This window comes from Suhomyces tanzawaensis (genome assembly GCF_001661415.1).
Source record: "Suhomyces tanzawaensis NRRL Y-17324 unplaced genomic scaffold CANTAscaffold_4, whole genome shotgun sequence".
Classification (NCBI taxonomy): domain Eukaryota; kingdom Fungi; phylum Ascomycota; class Pichiomycetes; order Serinales; family Debaryomycetaceae; genus Suhomyces; species Suhomyces tanzawaensis.
The window spans coordinates 1,103,640-1,122,454 of NW_017963639.1; the positions used below are offsets into that span (position 1 = coordinate 1,103,640).

The 18,815-nt window shown below is 46.5% G+C and overlaps 6 protein-coding genes and 1 non-coding gene across 7 annotated transcripts; 5 read left to right on the plus strand and 2 right to left on the minus strand.

Annotated features, from left to right (window-relative positions):
- Positions 1–636: 636 nt before the first annotated feature.
- On the minus strand, positions 637–840 carry CANTADRAFT_90438 (uncharacterized protein; the record flags this gene model as incomplete). Its single annotated transcript, XM_020211694.1, has 1 exon — positions 637–840. The coding sequence occupies one exon, from the start codon at positions 838–840 to the stop codon at positions 637–639; it is 204 nt and encodes a 67-aa protein (XP_020064474.1).
- A 180-nt stretch (positions 841–1,020) lies between these two features.
- Positions 1,021–3,285, plus strand: PMT2 (dolichyl-phosphate-mannose-protein mannosyltransferase; the record flags this gene model as incomplete). Its single annotated transcript, XM_020206781.1, has 1 exon — positions 1,021–3,285. The coding sequence occupies one exon, from the start codon at positions 1,021–1,023 to the stop codon at positions 3,283–3,285; it is 2,265 nt and encodes a 754-aa protein (XP_020064475.1).
- A 1,339-nt stretch (positions 3,286–4,624) lies between these two features.
- ISA2 (Isa2p) lies at positions 4,625–5,308 on the plus strand (the record flags this gene model as incomplete). The annotated part of the gene is made up of 2 exons (XM_020211695.1): positions 4,625–4,698; positions 4,756–5,308. 2 exons carry the CDS (start codon positions 4,625–4,627, stop codon positions 5,306–5,308), a joined length of 627 nt encoding a protein of 208 aa, XP_020064476.1.
- A 690-nt stretch (positions 5,309–5,998) lies between these two features.
- On the minus strand, positions 5,999–7,882 carry TPD3 (protein phosphatase 2A structural subunit; the record flags this gene model as incomplete). The annotated part of the gene is made up of 1 exon (XM_020209951.1): positions 5,999–7,882. The coding sequence occupies one exon, from the start codon at positions 7,880–7,882 to the stop codon at positions 5,999–6,001; it is 1,884 nt and encodes a 627-aa protein (XP_020064477.1).
- A 1,314-nt stretch (positions 7,883–9,196) lies between these two features.
- Positions 9,197–10,153, plus strand: CANTADRAFT_50780 (putative phosphomutase; the record flags this gene model as incomplete). The annotated part of the gene is made up of 1 exon (XM_020209871.1): positions 9,197–10,153. One exon carries the CDS (start codon positions 9,197–9,199, stop codon positions 10,151–10,153), a length of 957 nt encoding a protein of 318 aa, XP_020064478.1.
- Positions 10,154–12,855: 2,702 nt separating this feature from the next.
- Positions 12,856–17,513, plus strand: CANTADRAFT_6492 (uncharacterized protein; the record flags this gene model as incomplete). The annotated part of the gene is made up of 2 exons (XM_020210905.1): positions 12,856–15,366; positions 16,671–17,513. The coding sequence occupies 2 exons, from the start codon at positions 12,856–12,858 to the stop codon at positions 17,511–17,513; spliced, it is 3,354 nt and encodes a 1,117-aa protein (XP_020064479.1).
- A 1,109-nt stretch (positions 17,514–18,622) lies between these two features.
- CANTADRAFT_t133 lies at positions 18,623–18,696 on the plus strand. Its single transcript has one exon. It is a non-coding gene; the product is annotated as a tRNA-Ile (tRNA).
- The last annotated feature ends 119 nt before the right edge of the window (positions 18,697–18,815 follow it).

Below are 18,815 nucleotides of genomic sequence, written 5' to 3' on the forward strand. Positions count from 1 at the left end.
ACGTGGCCGTTAGCATAATTGGATTCAAAGTATTTGTATTAAACAATTTGCTACTATTCTTACTTGAAGTAATTAAATGAAATTAACTAAAAAAAGGTTGATTGTAGAACTCACCAGGAAATGACAGGACAAATGTGGATAACCACTAATTGGGTGGATATGTTGAGGTGGATTCAGGGATGAATAGCACGAAATAAGATGATTGTGTTGGGGTGAATTCCTCCAATATAGAGGATGATAATGAACTGGTTTGTGAAGGTGATTGCGAGGAATTAATAGGAGGATGCGAGCCTACTAAAAGGTCAGGGGGTGAATTTTGTTCATACCCAGCTAGTACTCATATTATCAATTCTTTATTGAGCTTATGAAAATATACCACGACTATTTATCGGTAACTCCAGTCTAGAAATCAATTCAACATCCTTGTCTACACTGTACCTTTAGCAAAGCTAACAGGCTAACCCTAGTATTTAAAAATATTATCTAAATCAATAAACGGTACTGTAATCTACCTTCCTCCATGCTCTATTCTTGCGAGCTAATACCTGTTAACTTGCCGGTTTTCCTCGATATATAGTTGCATTAATGAGGATTTAAACCTGCTAACCATCCTCAACATATTCCATTCGTAAGAATTTATACCTGTTGCCCATAGTTGCACTTGAGAATATATACCTGTTGGTACTGCTCATCGAACTTCTTCCACAAAGCTCCATTCATGTAAGTATTCTGCATAAATTTAGACTGCAAAGGTAGGATCAAGAAATGTTCTACTACAAGAAAATAATATAACCATACCTGTTGGATAACCATAGTGTTGATTTCCTCCGGTATTTCCATTCAGGAGAGTGTGTTCATGCCTGTTGATACTGCTCTAACTCCCTCCTAGTATCAGTTCCTATACAGGCTTCCCTCCACTTCTACACATATCACCGCGTTCGGTGCAGCACGCGTGCGTGGCCAAAAAAACACGTAGCACTTGAAAAACTCACCACTAATTTCTCCAAAACACCATCCACCATGTCTGATTTCGAATCTCTGACGCTTCGGAGAAGAGGCAAGGAGCCCAGCGACGTCCACCTTGACGTCGATGCCGACGACGACGCAGAAAAACGCGTTCAGTACGACGAAGCCAAGGAGTTTGTGGACTCACTCCGTCGCCTTGAGGCCATCTTGGCTCCATTGGCGTTCACAATCCTCTCGTTCTTCGTCAGATTGTACAAGATCAACGTCAACGACGGTGTGGTGTGGGACGAGGCCCATTTCGGAAAGTTCGGCTCGTACTACTTGAGACACGAGTTCTACCACGACGTCCACCCCCCCTTGGGTAAGATGTTAATTGGGTTGAGTGGATATTTGGCCGGCTACAACGGTTCGTGGGACTTCCCCTCTGGTGAGACCTACCCTGACTACATCGACTACACCAAAATGAGAATTTTCCAGGCCACATTCTCTGCGTTGTGTGTGCCGTTTGCCTACTTCACCATGAAGGAGATCGGATTCTCGATCGCGTCTACCTGGTTGTTCACATTGATGGTGGCGTTGGAGTTATCGTACATCACCTTGGGTAAGTTCATCTTGCTCGACTCCATGCTTCTTTTTTTCACTGTCACCACCATCTTCTGCTTTGCTCGCTTCGACTCACACAACACCCGTTCCCAGGAGTTTTCCAGGAAGTGGTGGAAGTGGCTCTTGTTGACAGGCTTCTCCATCGGGTGCACATGCTCCGTCAAGATGGTAGGGTTGTTTGTGACCACTTTGGTGGGTATCTACACCGTGGTTGATCTCTGGAACAAGTTTGGCGACCGTACAGTTTCGTGGTCCCGTTATGGGGGCCACTGGTTTGCCAGAACCGTGGCTTTGATCTTTGTGCCCATTGCCATCTTTTTGATCAGTTTCAAGGTCCATTTCGATTTGTTGTACAAGTCAGGAACTGGTGATGCCAACATGTCTTCGTTGTTCCAGGCCAACTTGGTGGGTTCCGACGTGGTAGGCGGTGCCAGAGAGGTTTCAATCGGCCACTCTGTCGTCACCCTCAAGAACCAAGGCTTGGCTGGTGGTCTTTTGCACTCCCACGTTCAGACGTTCCCTGAAGGCTCCCAACAGCAGCAAGTCACCACCTACTCGCACAAGGATGCCAACAACAACTGGATCTTCCAGAGACCCCGTTTTGAGGAGTACTACGACGCCGACAACAATACCGATATCGAGTACGTGGTGGACGGAATGGTCGTCAGAATTGTCCATCCCATGACTGGCAGAAACTTGCACACTCACGAGGTGCAGGCTCCCGTCTCCAAGAGTGAATGGGAGGTTGCTGGTTACGGAAACTTGACTATTGGAGATGAAAAGGACAACTGGGTCGTGGAAATCATGGAGCAACACTCGCCCAACGAGGACAAAATGAGATTGCACCCATTGACCTCGTCCATCCGGTTGAAGAACGCAGTGTTGAACTGCTACTTGGGTGTTACAGGCAACTCGTTGCCTCAGTGGGGTTTCAGACAAGGTGAGGTTGCGTGCTTGAAAAATCCATTCAAGAAGGATAAGAGAACCTGGTGGAACATCGAGAACAACCGTAACGAGCTCTTGCCTGCTGCACCAGCTGACTTCGCATTGCCCAAGACCCGTTTCCTCCGTGACTTCATCCAGATCAACTTAGCCATGATGGCCACCAACAACGCCTTGGTGCCTGACTACGACAAGCAGGACGACTTGGCTTCCTCGTTCTGGGAGTGGCCTACCTTGCACACTGGTATCAGAATGTGCTCGTGGGCCGACGACAAGATCAAGTACTACATGCTTGGTTCGCCTGCCACCACCTGGACCTCCACGGCTGGTGTAGGTTTGTTCTTCTTCATTGTGTTGTATTTCTTGATCAGATGGCAAAGACAGATCGTGGACTTCCCAGCTACCCAGCCCCAGAAGTTGCGCTTGTTCTTGATGGGTGGAATCTACCCTATGTTCGGATGGGGATTGCACTTCATGCCATTCGTTATCATGGGAAGAGTCACATACGTACACCATTACGTGCCTGCGCTCTACTTTGCTATGATGGTGTTCGTGTATGAAATCGAGCTCTTCACGCTTCCCTTGAACGCAAGACAAGCATCTCCTGCTAAGAAGCTTGCCTATGTGGCTATCTTTGCTGCTGCCTACTTTGGGGTTGCTGGTACATTCTGGTACTTGAGACACATTTCGTTTGGTATGGAGGGTCCCAAGGAAGATTGGGCCCACTTGACGTTATTGCGCTCGTGGAGAATCTCTGATGACAACTATAGATAAGTGGTCAGGAATTAGTCCTATTGTTCATATACATAAGCCAGACTGTTTATTGTGGTGTGAAATCCTGAACGCTGGAATGTTTCCTCTGATGTACCGTCGAATGAGGTTAAAATAACTCTTGTTGAGATATCTATCAAGCATTATAAGAATATACATTGTTATTAAGCATCGTAGGAGCCACATACCTCGTTGTGGGAGGAGGAATATTATATTGTATGCCGTGGAAGTACAGGTGCTCAAATTAATCAACAACTGCTTGAACAATATTCTAGTTCTATTTCATGTTATTTCTATTAAATCTTGGAAAATTGGATTAGATTTTACCACTTGAAAAAGCATTTACATCGATTGTAGACTCAGAAACAAAGAACAAGTACGTGCTGGACGTTTTACCTGCCACTTCACTAAATAATTGAGCCCAATTTATGGGGTAGCCTTACATTGACAGGAGGAATGGATCAAATCCAGAATTTTGGACTACATTCAAGAATTACCAAATGATTAATTTTGAGTATTTTTTTTTTGCATTAATACGCAAGCTTGCAGGTCTCGAGGGTCTCCTAAACATTTGAGTTTCACTAATTTTGAGGAATTTAGTTGTGTGATTGAATCACTCCACCTTACGAATGTCCGTACTGAACTTTTGGTTGAATGGAACTCGGAAGGGGACATGACACGCGTAAAGCTATTGCATTTTTACTGAAAATAACCCTCTGGCTCTCCTTATCTTACTTTCGGTTTCCGTTAGACTACGTTTCAGAATAATTAACTCTAACTAAATCTAGCAAATTCTGTAATTGTATTATTTCTCTTTTATTTAAATATTTATAATCCTTTGTTAGTAATTTCTCAAAAGTTACTATATCTGTTAATAGATACTATGTAAAGCTTTAAAATTATCTTGCTACCAGGTGTAACTGGCATCTTAATTACATGGAGCCGATGGAAGGTTCAAGGCTACAGATTTACTTGCCAGTGCAATTGACCTGCACTATGGTTCAGTCATTTTTAATTAGTTCTGTGTAAATTTAAATAGGATGCAATAAAACTGGTGCAAATGTACCTGAACTAATTTAGAGAGTTTTGGTTGTTTTAGCTCATTAATCATGGACTATTGAGTAGTGCCCATAGCTTAAAGTTCAATGCAAAGATTAATTATTTCAAGAGATGAAGCATTGAAATTGAATGATCACACTACTTACACGGTACATAACACAAGAATGCTGATAATTATGTAACTCGAAGTATAGTGATTTTGTGCTTCCTATAAGTCACGTGATTAGTATCACGTGACAATGACTATACAACCAGTTTTCGTCCTTAGTAATCCTCATCCATCATGATCTCCAGAAGCAGCTTCAGAATCGCCAGAAGGCGTATAGGCGCCTCCCGCGTAGGCACTGTCCTTCCAGCGTGCGCTGTGTTGGCGCCTTCCCGCTTCTACTCAGCTCCACAAACTCCTTCTACCAGACCAGATACTTCCAAGACCCTCAAAGCATCGACGTTTAACCTCCCAAACCAGCCACAAACGCCGGCTCCCCAGCACGAGCTGGTCCCCCAGGAGGATATTGACGACTTCAACCTCACCAAGCTTATCCACGGAACCACAGACCTCCAATTAGCCATTACTTCTAGAGCCAGCAACAAGCTCAACAGCATTGCTGAAACCGATAATAACCCCAATACCGCCTTGAAAATCAGCGTGGAAAGTGGTGGGTGCCACGGGTTTCAGTACAACTTGAACCTCACGGATTTGGAGAAAGAAATAGCTGCAGATGCCGACGAAGAGCTCTTGGTGTTCAAGAGAGAAGACGGTACTGGACAAGTGGCACAGGTGGTGTTGGATGAATCGTCATTGGAAATCTTGCAGGACTCCAAGATCGACTATACCAAGGAGTTGATCGGTAGCTCGTTTAAGGTGGTGGACTCGCCATACACTTCGACTGCTTGCGGATGTGGAGCCTCATTCGACTTTGATTTCGAGAAGTTGCAGAGAAAGAAGGAGGCAAAGGAGGCAAATTAGATGGAAGGGCACTCCTAGCCGAGCATATTTATTTTTGAGCTATTCAGGTATCAATCTGTACAATTCGGGTGGTTATATCTGGGAAATTAAGGTATTTATCGGAACTATTCGGGCTGTCTATATTTGATAGTCCGGTACTTATCTGGACAATTCAGGTAATTTAACTGAACAATTTTGGTGATTTATGTCTACAATCCAGATTACTTCGTCAATAATTAACAGAACAATTCAAGTGAATATGCTAATAATTAGTTTGACTAACCGAGTGGCCTCTCATTTCCTGTGAGATGTCTCATGATATGATGATACCAGCGATATCACTCATTCTTTCATTACATTGGGATTAATACAATCTGAATCCTACTTTAACATACCCAAATAACTGTACTCACCGTTAGTAATTCTAGTGATGAGTTACTATGCTAGTTTTTTGCGTGATCCAGCAATGACAATTGGTTTTCCTGTTGGTCTTCAACGATTTTAGGTGTTCTCTCCAGCAATAATTATGACTTGCTGGCACCTCTATGTTTCGCTCATTGGAGCAGTGTACGCTACACCTCCTACGTTTGTATATATCAGTAACGAATAACATGTAATAAAGTTCATAAGAGATCACACGATCAGAGGAATTAAACTATGGAATCGAGGGCAGCAAAATCGTAAATGCATTGGGTGTATCAGGTGGGCAGTCTAGGCTAAGATCTCATTAATGCCTCTGATACTCTTGCTAGAATAGAACCTGACATCCACATCCTCGTCGTTTTGCAACTTCTCCAAGTTTTGAAGGATCTCGGTGTTGATCAACTTGTGCAATTCATCTTTACCAACGGTGTTGCTCTTGACCAAGCTCTCTACGATCACAAGGTACGACTTGGCAACGTTGAATCTGATGTTGGGAACAGCATCCACGATCAAGCTGTTGATGAATGGCAAAATCTTGGCCTCGATGATCTCGTAGTCAATTACTGGAATCAAGCTTGTTATGGCAAACAAACAGGTAATTCTAATGATGAAATTGGAGTAATCAATCTTATCGTCTTCGTCGATCTTGTCGTCGTTGTTCAAGAGACGGTTGATGATCTCGGAGTTGGCCCAGTTAGAGCCGAAGATGGTGGTCAATTCCTTCAAGTTCTTGACGGCAGCGTCTCTGATGGCGAACACAGGATCCCACAACCACGACATACACAACGACAACAATTCGTCTTTGAAGAAGGACTCGCCCAATTGATTAGCCAACTTGGGCATGTATTCAATGATGGCCAATCTGACCCTCCATTTGTGGTCCTGAGCCAATTCGGTTATAGCTGGCAATAAGTTGGTGGACAAAAGATTGATACCGATGGTTTCGTTGACCACAGATAAATTGGAGATGATGTTCAATCTGACGTCTGGGAACTCGTCCTTCAACATTGTCAAGAAGATAGGCAACAACTTGTCGATGGTGGACTGCCTTTCCAAGATGGGGGACAACTTGGTTATGCTCGAAGCCAACGAAGCTCTGACGTTTTCCTGGTTATCTTGCGACAAGTCGTTCAAAACGGGGATGATCTTGGACAAAATGGTGGCCTTGGTGGACTTGTACTTTATCAACAAGTGGCAGAACTCAGGCAACTGCTTGCACACGGCCTTTCTGACCTCTCCCTCATTGTCGTTCATCAACTTGATGAAAGGGTCGATAAGCTGGAACAACTCCTCTTCCTTCGACTCGAAGTTCTCGGCTATCTTGCTGAATCTGTCGGCAGCCGTGTATCTGACGCGCCACAGCTCGTCGCTGATGAGCTTCAACGCCGAGGTCAAGAAGTCGGAGTTGAAGCTGTCCTCACCAATGTTCTTGAAGAACTCCAAGATGGCGATCAACACGTCGATGCTCAAGAACTTGACCGAGTCTTGATCGTCGTTGATGAGATGGTGGAACATCTTGCTGATGATCTCCCAGTCCTCGTTGTTGACCTTGTTGTCATGGTTGGGGTTGGCGGAGGTGAACGTAGTCAACAAGTTGATCAATTCGGGCAAGTTAGTGGCTGCGCTTCTTCTAACCATGGGGTAGTCGTCGGTGATTAGCTTGAGGTACAGGTTCAACAACTCGATTCTGGCGGCTGCTGGCACCTTGACGAGCACCGATTTGTACAAGCCGCAACTGGCGATCTTCTTGGAGAACCAGTTGCCCTGGCTCAAGGACTGAACCAACGGGATGAACACCTCGGCAAGTTCGGCGTCCGACAACTCCAAGCTGATGTTGTTCAACGAGTCAATGGCTTTGTCGCGGACTATAGGCTCTTCCATCAGCACTAAAATGGTCAAGATCTCGATCAAAGGCAGGCAGTGAGCTGTGCCACCGATCAAGGGCACGAAGTCACCGAGCTTGGCTGCAAGAACGGCAAACACTTCCTCTTCGTCGTCTTGGGCCACGTCGTTAAGAAACGGAATGAGTTCCTTGAGGGTTCTTTCGGGTCCCAAGGCGATAGCGATGGTGTCCAACTTCTCCATAGCCTCGACTCTATTGGACACGTCGTCGTGCTTCAATTCGTCCATTAGCAACGCCAATGGGTAGAGGTCATCGTTGTAGTTTTCCATGGTGGATGTTGTTGTAAAAGTGGACGAAAAGCAAGAATAAGTGGGCGGGTAGTGTGTGTGGTTGGAGATTAGTGAGGGTGGTGCGGTAGTGCCAGCGTAGGGAGAGGAGTGAGGCTGAGGGTGCCAGGGTAGCGAGAAACAGTAGCGAAAAATAGTGCGGGAGTGCGAGTATTAGTGAGTTGCGCGTAGGAAGTGTTGGGGAGGATGAGATAGCGAGGATAGCGACAACTAGGTGATTAGTGAGGGTTAATGAGGTGAGGATTAGTGAGGATTAGTGAGGATGGCCGCGCGAAGATTATTGAAACCCTTTAGGCTTGTTCCTTTTTAACTTTTGGGGACAATCAAGTATACGGCACTGGTGACTATGCCCAATCCTATAGCTTGAAGCGTTGTGGTGTAAGGTAACACCACGAAACGCACGTTGACAGAGGAGTGAATTTACATGTAAGAAATGGTGATGAAAAGAGACGCATGCGGAGACTTCCAACAGTTTGACAGCAGTGAAATCTCGGAAAAAGCCTCATGTTTCCATACTTCAAAGTTCGTAGTGGGGCCATTCGTTTGGTTTGAGCAGTCCAGGAGTATCGCTTCCGAAGGCTGACGAAATCGAATGGAATCTGGGTGGCAGCGTAGCGAGCAGTACCGAGAATTAGCGAGGTGCGAGGGAATATTCAGAACGACGCTCAGTCGGCAGTAGTACCCCATTCTAGTTTCAATAGTGGTACTACCAGATCCGCTTTTCTAGCTTCATGCCATGAGTAGACTTGGGGCAAGAAATTCACCTGAGGTCTATTTGTAAAGGTTTTATAAAGATGAGCTAGTTTCGGTTCCCCCTGTAGCAGCTAATAGCGGACGGGGTCTAGTCTGGGGCAGCCCAGTGGCAGCTTCTATCTACAACCAAGCATCGGCACAGCAGCTCTTCCCAGCACCACCCGCTGACCCTCTCGCTAACCTCGCTGGCTTTCTTCCCCTCGCTGTCTCTACACTTCCTCGCTAACTTCCCCACGCCACCTCTCGCCCCTCCCTCGCTAACTTCCCCTCGCCACTCCCTAGCTCTCCCTAACGCTCCCTAACTCTACTCTCCCCTCCCCACCACCATTTGCATCACTTCACACCCATCACGTCCTCCACGTCCGTCACTCCTTCCACCTCTCCCTTCCTTGACTCAATTCCACCCCCATGTGGTACCCCTGGCCCCAAAACCTCACCTACCTCCTCCTAGCTGCGTCCCACCTCTTTCCCTCGTCTCCCGACCCGCGTCCTATTCTCCCTACCACAAACGTGGCCCCCGCTAACTTCCTTCCTCACCACAACATGGTTACTGGACCCAGCGCCCTCGACGTCCTCGACTCCCAGCTCACGGCTGATGACAGTGCCAGCTACACCAAAGGCTTAGCCGCCTTGGAACAGTCGTTGGACTCCTACTGGAAGTTCGAAGTCGTCCCCAATCAGTTCAAACAATCGCTAGCCGCCACCGACGACCTGCGGTTCCAGTACTTGGACGAGCACTTCGGAGTCATTGGCAGCTGGGACGAGGTGGTGGACAACTTGAAAACGCTCAACGCCAACGCTGGCGCCAACGAGCGGTACAAGATCTTGTTTCTTGCTCGCCATGGTCAAGGCTACCACAACTTGGCCCACGCCAAGTACGGCAACAGTGCCTGGAACGAGTACTGGCTGAAGAAGAACGGCGACGGAACCATCGTGTGGGGTCCAGATCCGTTGTTGACGGACTTGGGTATCAGCCAGGCCCAGGAAAACAGGGCCCAGTGGAAAATCGAAGTGCTCAACAACACTGCCAGAGACCCCAGCCTCATTGTGCCCAAAAAGTGGTTCGTGTCGCCTTTGAGCCGCTCCATCGACACCTTGATCAACACCTGGGATGGGGTGGTGGATCTCCAAGAGGTGCAGCCGTTGATCCAGGAAAACGTCCGTGAAACCATTGGAGTCCATACCTGCGACAAGCGGTCGCCCAGGTCGGTGATTGCCCAAAAGTACGAGAAGTTGGGGTTCCGGATCGAGCCTGGCTTCGAGGAAAACGACATTTACTACAAGGACGATTACAGAGAAACCGTGGCTGAACATGCTCTCCGCATCAACAGAAACCTCCAGGAGATTTTCACCACCACTCCCGAGGATATCGTGAGTATTACCAGCCACAGTGGCTCGATCCGAGCCCAGTTATTGGTGTTGGGTCACCGTTCGTTTGCCGTGGGCACTGGAGGGATGGTGCCTGTGTTTGTGAAGGCCACGAAGGTGGGTAATGCTTAAGGAGCTGAAGATAGTAGTGGTTTCCAACAGATAGTTTATGGTTTAGAGTGAAATGTACAACTGGATTTTATTTCGTGATTCTGTATTTGAGATCACACCCATGTCATATGGAAAGTGATGAACATCTGGGCTCGATAGAAATGCATCAAGGTAAACGTTGCTGAATTGGTTTCATTATCATAGATTTAAGTGATAATGGTCTGACATCACTACTATAACATGTATTTGATATTCGTAGCTATTTCTCTGAATAACTCGTAGGTTAATTGTGATACCTCCAGTATGTGGATGAAAACGACACAAAGGCTTGAGGATAGGACCAGCTCTTACATGGAAGAAGAGCTATGATTTTACTGAGGCCAATATGTCTAATAATTCCTGAGAGAAGTGTTCAAGTATATGATAGGTAAATCGAGCTTTGTAATGTCACACTACAATACGATTTATCCCCTTAAGCTGTATTAATCTTTAGGCGTTCAAGCAGTTACTAAGAGGTTATGAGACAACAATCCTACTTGCAACGTGCCGAGGAGAAAGCAGGCACAAATTGTGGATTATTGAATTAGATTTTGTAAGATAAGAGCTTGCTGAACAACCAGAAATCCATTCCTTGATCTAATCCTTACAGGGTCGATTGCAACCCGAATGTGATCCCACGATGGTTTCCCTACAAGTGTATACACATCTGGTAATTATTAATTGTCGAATCACAAAATGTAGAATGGATAGTTTTCACATCCATGCTTCAATCCAGGACGTAGGGTCCGTGAAGTAAACTCGAATCTGCAACTAGCCATCGAGGTATGCAATCCACCGACCTTCTTGGATATCTTAGAGGAAAGAATATTGGAAAGTAACCGAATCTGCTACTATCCACACTTCGTAATTGGCTATGTTTTAGCGTAATATGTTTTATTACATCTCTCTATGCGTTCAAACGGCTCGATCCCCCACTGTGTCAAACATGCTGTGATCCCCCACATGCCCTTCCTGGCCACCCCGAGTCAACATTTGCCGGATCACTGATGGCCCACACGCCGAGGTAGCCGAAAACTAACCCTAAAGCTAATCCCGATGTGGATGGTGTCGGTGATGTGCCATGCAACACGGAAAAACTGGATGGGTTGCATACTTGTGCATGAATCATATGATAAAACCGCTAATATACAGCTGCTGCAAGAAATGCACTAGTTTACTAATGGCCAAGACCCGTGGTAGCGAGTCCCGAAATTGGCTCTGTCAAAGCTGCATGGTATTAGTCCGCGACAACCAGGCAGCCCTGGCTCCCTCACAACAGTGGCACCCCCTCCGCGAACGCCTACTCCCGTGGCTGAGGGTCAGCCTGGCATAGTCCACTGGGATGTTGCATTCACCACAGGTCCCGAAACCCCAAGGGTCCATCTCATGGTGCAGAAACTACCACGGCTCGCCGCTGGATCTATTTACGGCGCAGATATCCTCAATTGGCCTACATGCGGCAGTCTGTAGGCCGCCTGCATGATGCGCACTAAGGACCAGCGCCAAATTTGTGCCTGAACTTCAAAAAATCCGTGTTGGTGAAAAGTTGTCGTCACACGAGTCAAAATAATAGAAGGGCTGGTGGTCGCACGATCAGCCCCATTCACTTGCGTTTGAAACCTTCGTTGGCTCGTACTATCGGCTCAACGTGAGCCTGTAGAATAGTGAATCTTCCAGCCAGCAAAACCACTGACCGTAGCGTTCTCTAGCCCAAAAAACTGCTAGTGAGCATAACTTGCACAGCAGGCAAGGCCAGGTTTAGACGCCTGCTCAATCTTGTGATACTTGGTCTGGTGTGGTCTGGCAGGCCCCACGTTGGCTTGGATGCAATTTGGTGGTTGTGAAGCCCGCCCATCTCGAACCGAATGCGAGCACGCCATTGGATGTAATATACGAAGCGGTTTTGTGTGTCCGACGCAAGCTAGACTACTTCAGGGGAGGCCCAAAAAGGGAGATGATCGACGCTAGTGGCCGTTACGAGACTAAGAGCGGTACGGTTCGCCTATTAGATCATCGGACGGCATGCTCGATTCACACATACCTTGCCTGAGTGAAAAATTGCATCAAAGATTTACCCTCGAGATGCATGCTCGGCAATTGGAGTGTGACACAAAAATCTTCGGGACAATCACAGTAGCACTTGTGGAGAGTGCAGCCAGGCTTAGGCACTATTGAGCACGAATGGAACTGGTGCTGGACAGCGGCTCGGGTGTTATTGTTCAGAGCCGCTGCCGTTTTGGTGAGGGAGGCGTCTATCACTTTCACTGTTGCATTTGCATGCATGCGCGCCTATGTGCGGATTGCACATGGCTGAAACTATCAGATTATCTCTGGTATGCACCTCCCAATGCGGCAACTGTAGGTGTGATGATAAGACGCCTTGGAGATGCTTTCACTAACGATGCCCGACTCGCCATGTCGCCAGACACGCCAACGGTCTTTCCCACGCCAGAGGAGCCTCCACACCACGCCTATGCCCCTCCTGCCCGTGCTACCACCCCGCCCTTCCCCCAGCAGAGCTGCTGCCAGCCGCTCTCCGCGGTTTCGGAGCCCCCCGAGTCACTCGCACCAGCCCCACCGTGACTGCAGAAAAAACCCAGCCCAGACATATAAAGATATGGGTCCCCCCATGCCGCCGGCGCAGCCACCCCCACCCACAACGCACACCACGCCAAACCCAACTAATGAAGTTTGGGAACAACCTCCACCATCTTTCCATACCCGAATGGCGCTCCTATAACATCGACTACAATGACCTCAAGGCCCAGATCCGTGCCATTACCCAGGGCAAGCCCGATGGCCTCGTGCCGTTGCGCCAGAGCTTCCTCGACAACTTCGACTACATCAACTTGTTTGTACAGACAAAGCACGGTGAGCTTGTGCGAAAGGTGCAGTACTTCCAGGTACTCTTCCGGCAGGTGGCGTCAGTAGCGTCATCGTACGACGCCAGCGACGCAGCCTCCGGCAGCCCCAGCACGCGCCAGGAGCTCCGCATGGTGTTGTACGACATGGACGAGATCTTTTACGGCGCCATCGACATATCCGTCGTGTTGAAAAACCTCTCTAAATTCATCCTCATCCAGAAGATCGCTGTCAAGAAAATCATGAAAAAGTTCTTGAAGTATTACACGGCCGACCCCGACCTCGCTGCCAGCTTCGTGTTCGGCCTCAAGGAATCGCTTTTCCAGAATCCTGCCTCCTTCATCAACTTCGACCTTTCAGGACTCACAAAACAGTTGACAGACTTCATGAAGGAAATCAAGCAGGAGCAGAAGCTGATCACAGCCAAGCTCAACGGCACGTCTGTTCATGACGACGTTCTGGTGCCCAAGTCCCAGCCTCCAGCCTCCCACCAGCACCAAAAACCCGTTTCCTCGGAGTCTAAATTCGACATGACCATCTTTTTGAAAAAGAACTTCAATCTTCACTTCCTCCTTCCCAGCGACACCAATAACCTCATCGAGTTAGTGCTCAACCTCAACATCACCCTCAACTTCAAGGGCAACAACGAGGAGTCGTCGGATCTCTCCTTTCTCTTTCTCACCAACGACAACGACCTCCACGCCGAGCCTTCCTACATCATTTCCCAGAAAAACCTCTCGTACTCCACCATAATTGCTCACACGGGTGGCTTGCGCAAGCACGCCTACTGTGTGCTTCCTAATAACGTGGTGCAGCTTCTTTTGGACCACCTCTTGAACAAAGACGACCCTGTGAGCCTGAAGAAGTTGGCATCGTACTTCGACCTGTCCACCAGTCCCTTGACCAAGATCACGTTGGACGCCATCCTTTCCAAGGACTTGAAGCCATCCATGAAGCTCGTCTGCAAGCGATTGAGATACATCTTGAAAAAGAACCACGAGGAAGAAGAGCACCAAGAAATCGAGCAACAAGAGAACATCCGCAAGGATTCCATCGATAACGCTGTAACCTACGACGACGAGCCTCCACGGGTGGACCAGATTTCCCTCGCTCCATCTTCGGACACGAAACAATACCAAGACGACTACTACATCACTTTGGACCACGACATATACACCACTGACGACCCCCAGTTGACCTCCAACATTCAGTTCCACGAACCATCCAGTTCTGCATTCACAAAATTCGATAGATTTCCCCATAACCACCTTTCATTTTATTCGAACGACTCCAACCTCAGCAATTTCGAACACTCGATGGAAACATCCGTAGACTCCAAGAACGGCATTGTTTCCACCACCTACCCGGCCACCAAGTTCCGCAAGCTCCCTACCAAGATTCAGAACATCATCTCCACCAATAACTCCTTGAATATGTTCAAGAGTTTGAGTTTCTACCAGTACATGATCTCGTGCTATTACAATGCCTTCCCTAGAGGGGACTTTGGCAATAACCACTACTCCAAGTTGTTGAACCTCAACTTGTTGAAGAGCTTTGAGAACGTGCAAAAGTTCAACAACCAGCTCAACGTGGATAGCAAGCTCAAGAGAAACTTGTCGATGAAATCGTTGGCTTCAGCAGGAGCCATGGCAGGAGCCACGGGAAACGAGCTCAAGAGACCTCCTCCTCTTGTGAACAGAAATTCCACCATCAGTGTGGTTTCAAATTACTCCATTCCTTCCATTTTTACCGACCGTGAAGAAGAAGATGACGACGACACAAAAATGCTCCAGTTTTATGATCAAAGTCCACTCAAGCTAGACAAGGACGTTGACGAAGACTATTATTCGTTATATGTCAAATTAAACGAGGAGTACGACCACGAGTCATCTCTCTTCAACACGTTTATGTTGAAGTCACATAAGCTTAAAAGAAAGTTGGTGACCAACATCGGTAAAATCTTTGATGGCCGGGAAAAGGAACCCATTTTACCTCAATATTACAGTAGCAGCCATGATGGCAAGACGAAATACGGATATGGGAATACCGAGGGCGAGTACCTCATTAATGAGAACCCTTACAGCAACTACGACTCCATCAACGAGGAGCCACCCAGCTTCCTTGATCGGAATCGTTTCATCAACATTCACAAAGAGTACGAGTTCGAATACGACCAAACATTAGCATACATTTACTTTTGCCTCAACTTGATCTGCATTTTCCTCAGTGGAATTGAGTTAGGTATAGTATATTCAATTTTCATGGACATGGATATACCAAGCAACGAGTCCCAGTTCACTATCGCCAATAATTTATGGTTAATTTTGGTGTTGGTAATTGGGCTATTATCCTCATTGATATTTAGCATGATAAGTATCAATCTTTTGTTTCAAAGGTACACAGCAGCCCCGCTATCGCACAGTTTCTGCGTCTGGGGCGGCTTTGCCATTGTCACTGGGTGTTGCATTTGGTCCACATGTATTTTTTTGCTGAGCTTGTAACACAGGCCGCATCTTTAGCATTCAATTCTACCTTGGGGTAGTTAGTCATTAATAGAATTTTATTATTATTGTGATTGTAAGCACTGACAGAATCCATTATCTGTCGGGTTGCACAAAGCGATACTCAAGGCTCAAGACGAAGTAACAAACAATTTCTAAGGATTTCATCATAAACCGACAGCAGAGCTATATTTTCAGTCGCCAAAGTCGTGATGTGTCTCTTCTGCGTCCTGATTTTTGATTCGAACATGTGAGTAAAGCTTCTGGCAATTAATAGTCGCATGAATCCATACTTTTTAGTTTCGGAGCACACTTGGTATTTTTAAATTTGCGTCTCTCCGACATCAAATACAAGAAATATTGAATTAATTGTAGACTGAAAATGACATGGCTAAAGCTAATTTGGCAGCATCGCAGTGTCGGAAGTGAAAATCGCTAGAATTAAACATCTTAGCATAATTGTTGGAAAGGGAACTAGTTTGATTAAATATTTCTGGGCTCCAAAAAACGAACTGCCCCCCAAAGATGTGCTCTGCAACATGTTGAACTTTAGACACGGCAACACGGCTCGAGGGCGTCATCGTATGCGCAAATCTACCGAGATTAGCGAGGCTAACCGGACTATCTGCAAGATTTGCACCACTCGACAGCCCCGCCAGGACGCTAGAAACAGTAATATTCGCAGGATGTGTAGGACGATCGAGAATAGGGGAGAAGAATAGCTCAGGCACGGCACCAGTTCCCAAGCCACAAAAGGGCAATGGAACACTTTGCTGCATTGGAGTGAGCTCTACTCTCGGAATGGAACCGCAAACTCGCAATAGTCTAGCAAATCCTGCTAAATGAAGACATGCTACGAGCTAGTGAGAGGCTCCTCAGCTTGTATCCATACTTCTAGTTCAGAAAAACCGAAAAATCGACCTGTCCATATTTCTCTGGCCTAGAAACGCTACATGGACTTTCCCCAGCTACTTCGGCACCACCAGCACCCCAGAGGCTTCCGCCGTGTGCCACCACCACCATCCTTCACTGTGTCAAATCCGCAGATTAGCGTTTCACGATCTCATGCATGTCGCGCGCACCCCGCGATTCGTGGCCTCGGTCCAGAATGAGTATAAGTAGAACTCCATCGCCAGCCCAAAACGCAACCAGCCGCAGCCATGTCCCAATTCAACCCAGAAGACTTCAAAAAGTACGCTAACTACCTCGTCACCGAGGTGGAGGAAGGCGTCGTACACCTCCAGTTGAACAACACAAAGAGATTGAATGCGTTCTCCGAGCAATTCTGGAGAGACTACCACGAAATCTTCGTCAAGCTCGACCAGCTCGAGTCCACCAAAGTGATCTTGGTATCATCCTCTGTCCCTCGTGCGTTCACCACTGGCTTGGACCTCAAATCTGCCATGGCAGAAATGGCACTGTACTCCGGATTATCTCCTCTGGAAAGACAGGCTGCGTTGAAGAAGCACATCGAAGACTTCCAGTACTGCGTGGGGATCCCCGCTCGCATCAGCACTCCCACAATTGGCCTCTTGAACGGACTCAACTTGGGTTTGGCCTTGGATCTCGCTGCTTGCTACTCCATCAGAGTTGCTACCGAGGATGCCAAGTTCTGTATAGCCGAAATCAAAATCGGCATTGCTGCCGATATCGGCTCCTTGCAGAGGCTTCCAGCCCTCTTCAACAACAAGGGCCAATTGTTCCAGTACTGCTTGACTGGTGAAACATTTGGCTCTCAAGATGGGTTACGGTTGGGCTATGTCACCAAAGTCGTGCCAGACTTAAAATCTGGGGTTGAGTACATCAAGGAGCTTGCCTCCAACATCAGCCCCTACCAGGGCTGGGCCATCAGAGGTACCAAGAAGTGTATCCAGGACATTTTGGACGGTCAATCTGTCGAGGAGGGCTTGAAGTTTGTTGCCGACTACAACTCCAAGAACATTCCTGACACCTTTGCCAAAAAGCCTGCCAAGTTGTAGTATAAATAGGAATGAATATTATGGATACGAAATGTAATTGGGCACCCTAGATAATTTGTAGCACAATACTATTGCAAAAAAGCTGCGTCAGGCTTTCTTTGAAGAGTACAATAGCGTAGGCTAGTTTATGGTGGGGATTGGGGGATTTACAAGTTGGAGTCCCAATGAGTCGGAGTTATTGCTGACATTTTGTTAGAGCTGAATCAATGACACAGTTATTATTTTGGATTGATGTTCATTCAAAATTGGAAAAAAATTTAAAAAATCAAAAGAATTGGAAAATCATTACAACGGTTATCATAAAATTGGAGTACAAAAAGATGAAATGAGGGATAAAGGAGCTATAAAATGATAAAAGACTCACTTTCATAAATGGCAAAAGTTTAAAGTTGCCATTCCCCAGCTCTCAGATCTTTGTGACGATCTCATTTGAAAGTCTATTAAATGACAGGCGATAATATAGTAGCAAAAAAGATTTGACAAACCCTGGAAGAAGAAACCTCTGCATTGAGGACTTTATATTCTTTAAGACTTGCATCTTATCAAGATTGGGACCTCAACTGAGAAGAAGAAAGGGTACAACTTATCGTCAGTTTTTTGACATTTTTGTAAAAGCTAAAAATACTATAATGTAACAGTTCCGTGAATTTCATGTAATCAACCTTGCAATTAGACAAAGAAATCCAATTAGCCTGGACCAAAAGGGGTCTCCCAACTCGGCATGCTAACTTGGATACGTTTCTATAAGCAGAATTCTTGAATTTTGCAATGAGTTACAAAGTAAGCAATACTCTAGAATCGAAAACAAAAATAGTCCAATGGTTTTTTTTTTGCTAATGGGAAGTATATTATGTAAATCCAATGAATCAAACTTGATGAATCTTATTAGAGTTTGGGGGACCACCTGGCCATGGCATGTCTCGTTTCTTCAATTAAAAAATAAGTGCAAGAAATGCCTACTTTTATGAATTATTTGTTCATAAAAGACGTAAAGGTCCATACTAATGTGTTGAAAGGCTGCTAGGATTGCTGAAGAGTCGAGACAAAGAAAACATATGTTTCAGATATCATGACAGAATGCCATTGTCTCCATCCACAAAACAAAATCAGGTCCCTTGGCCCAGTTGGTTAAGGCGCGGTGCTAATAACGCCGAGATCAGCAGTTCGATCCTGCTAGGGACCATATCTGTTCTTTTTTGTACATTTTTACTCTATTAAAGTCCTAGTTGGCGACTTCTGGTGAAAGTATGGAGAAATTTGCACTCTGATAACGAGAGTAGTGCTTGCGAAATAACTTTTACC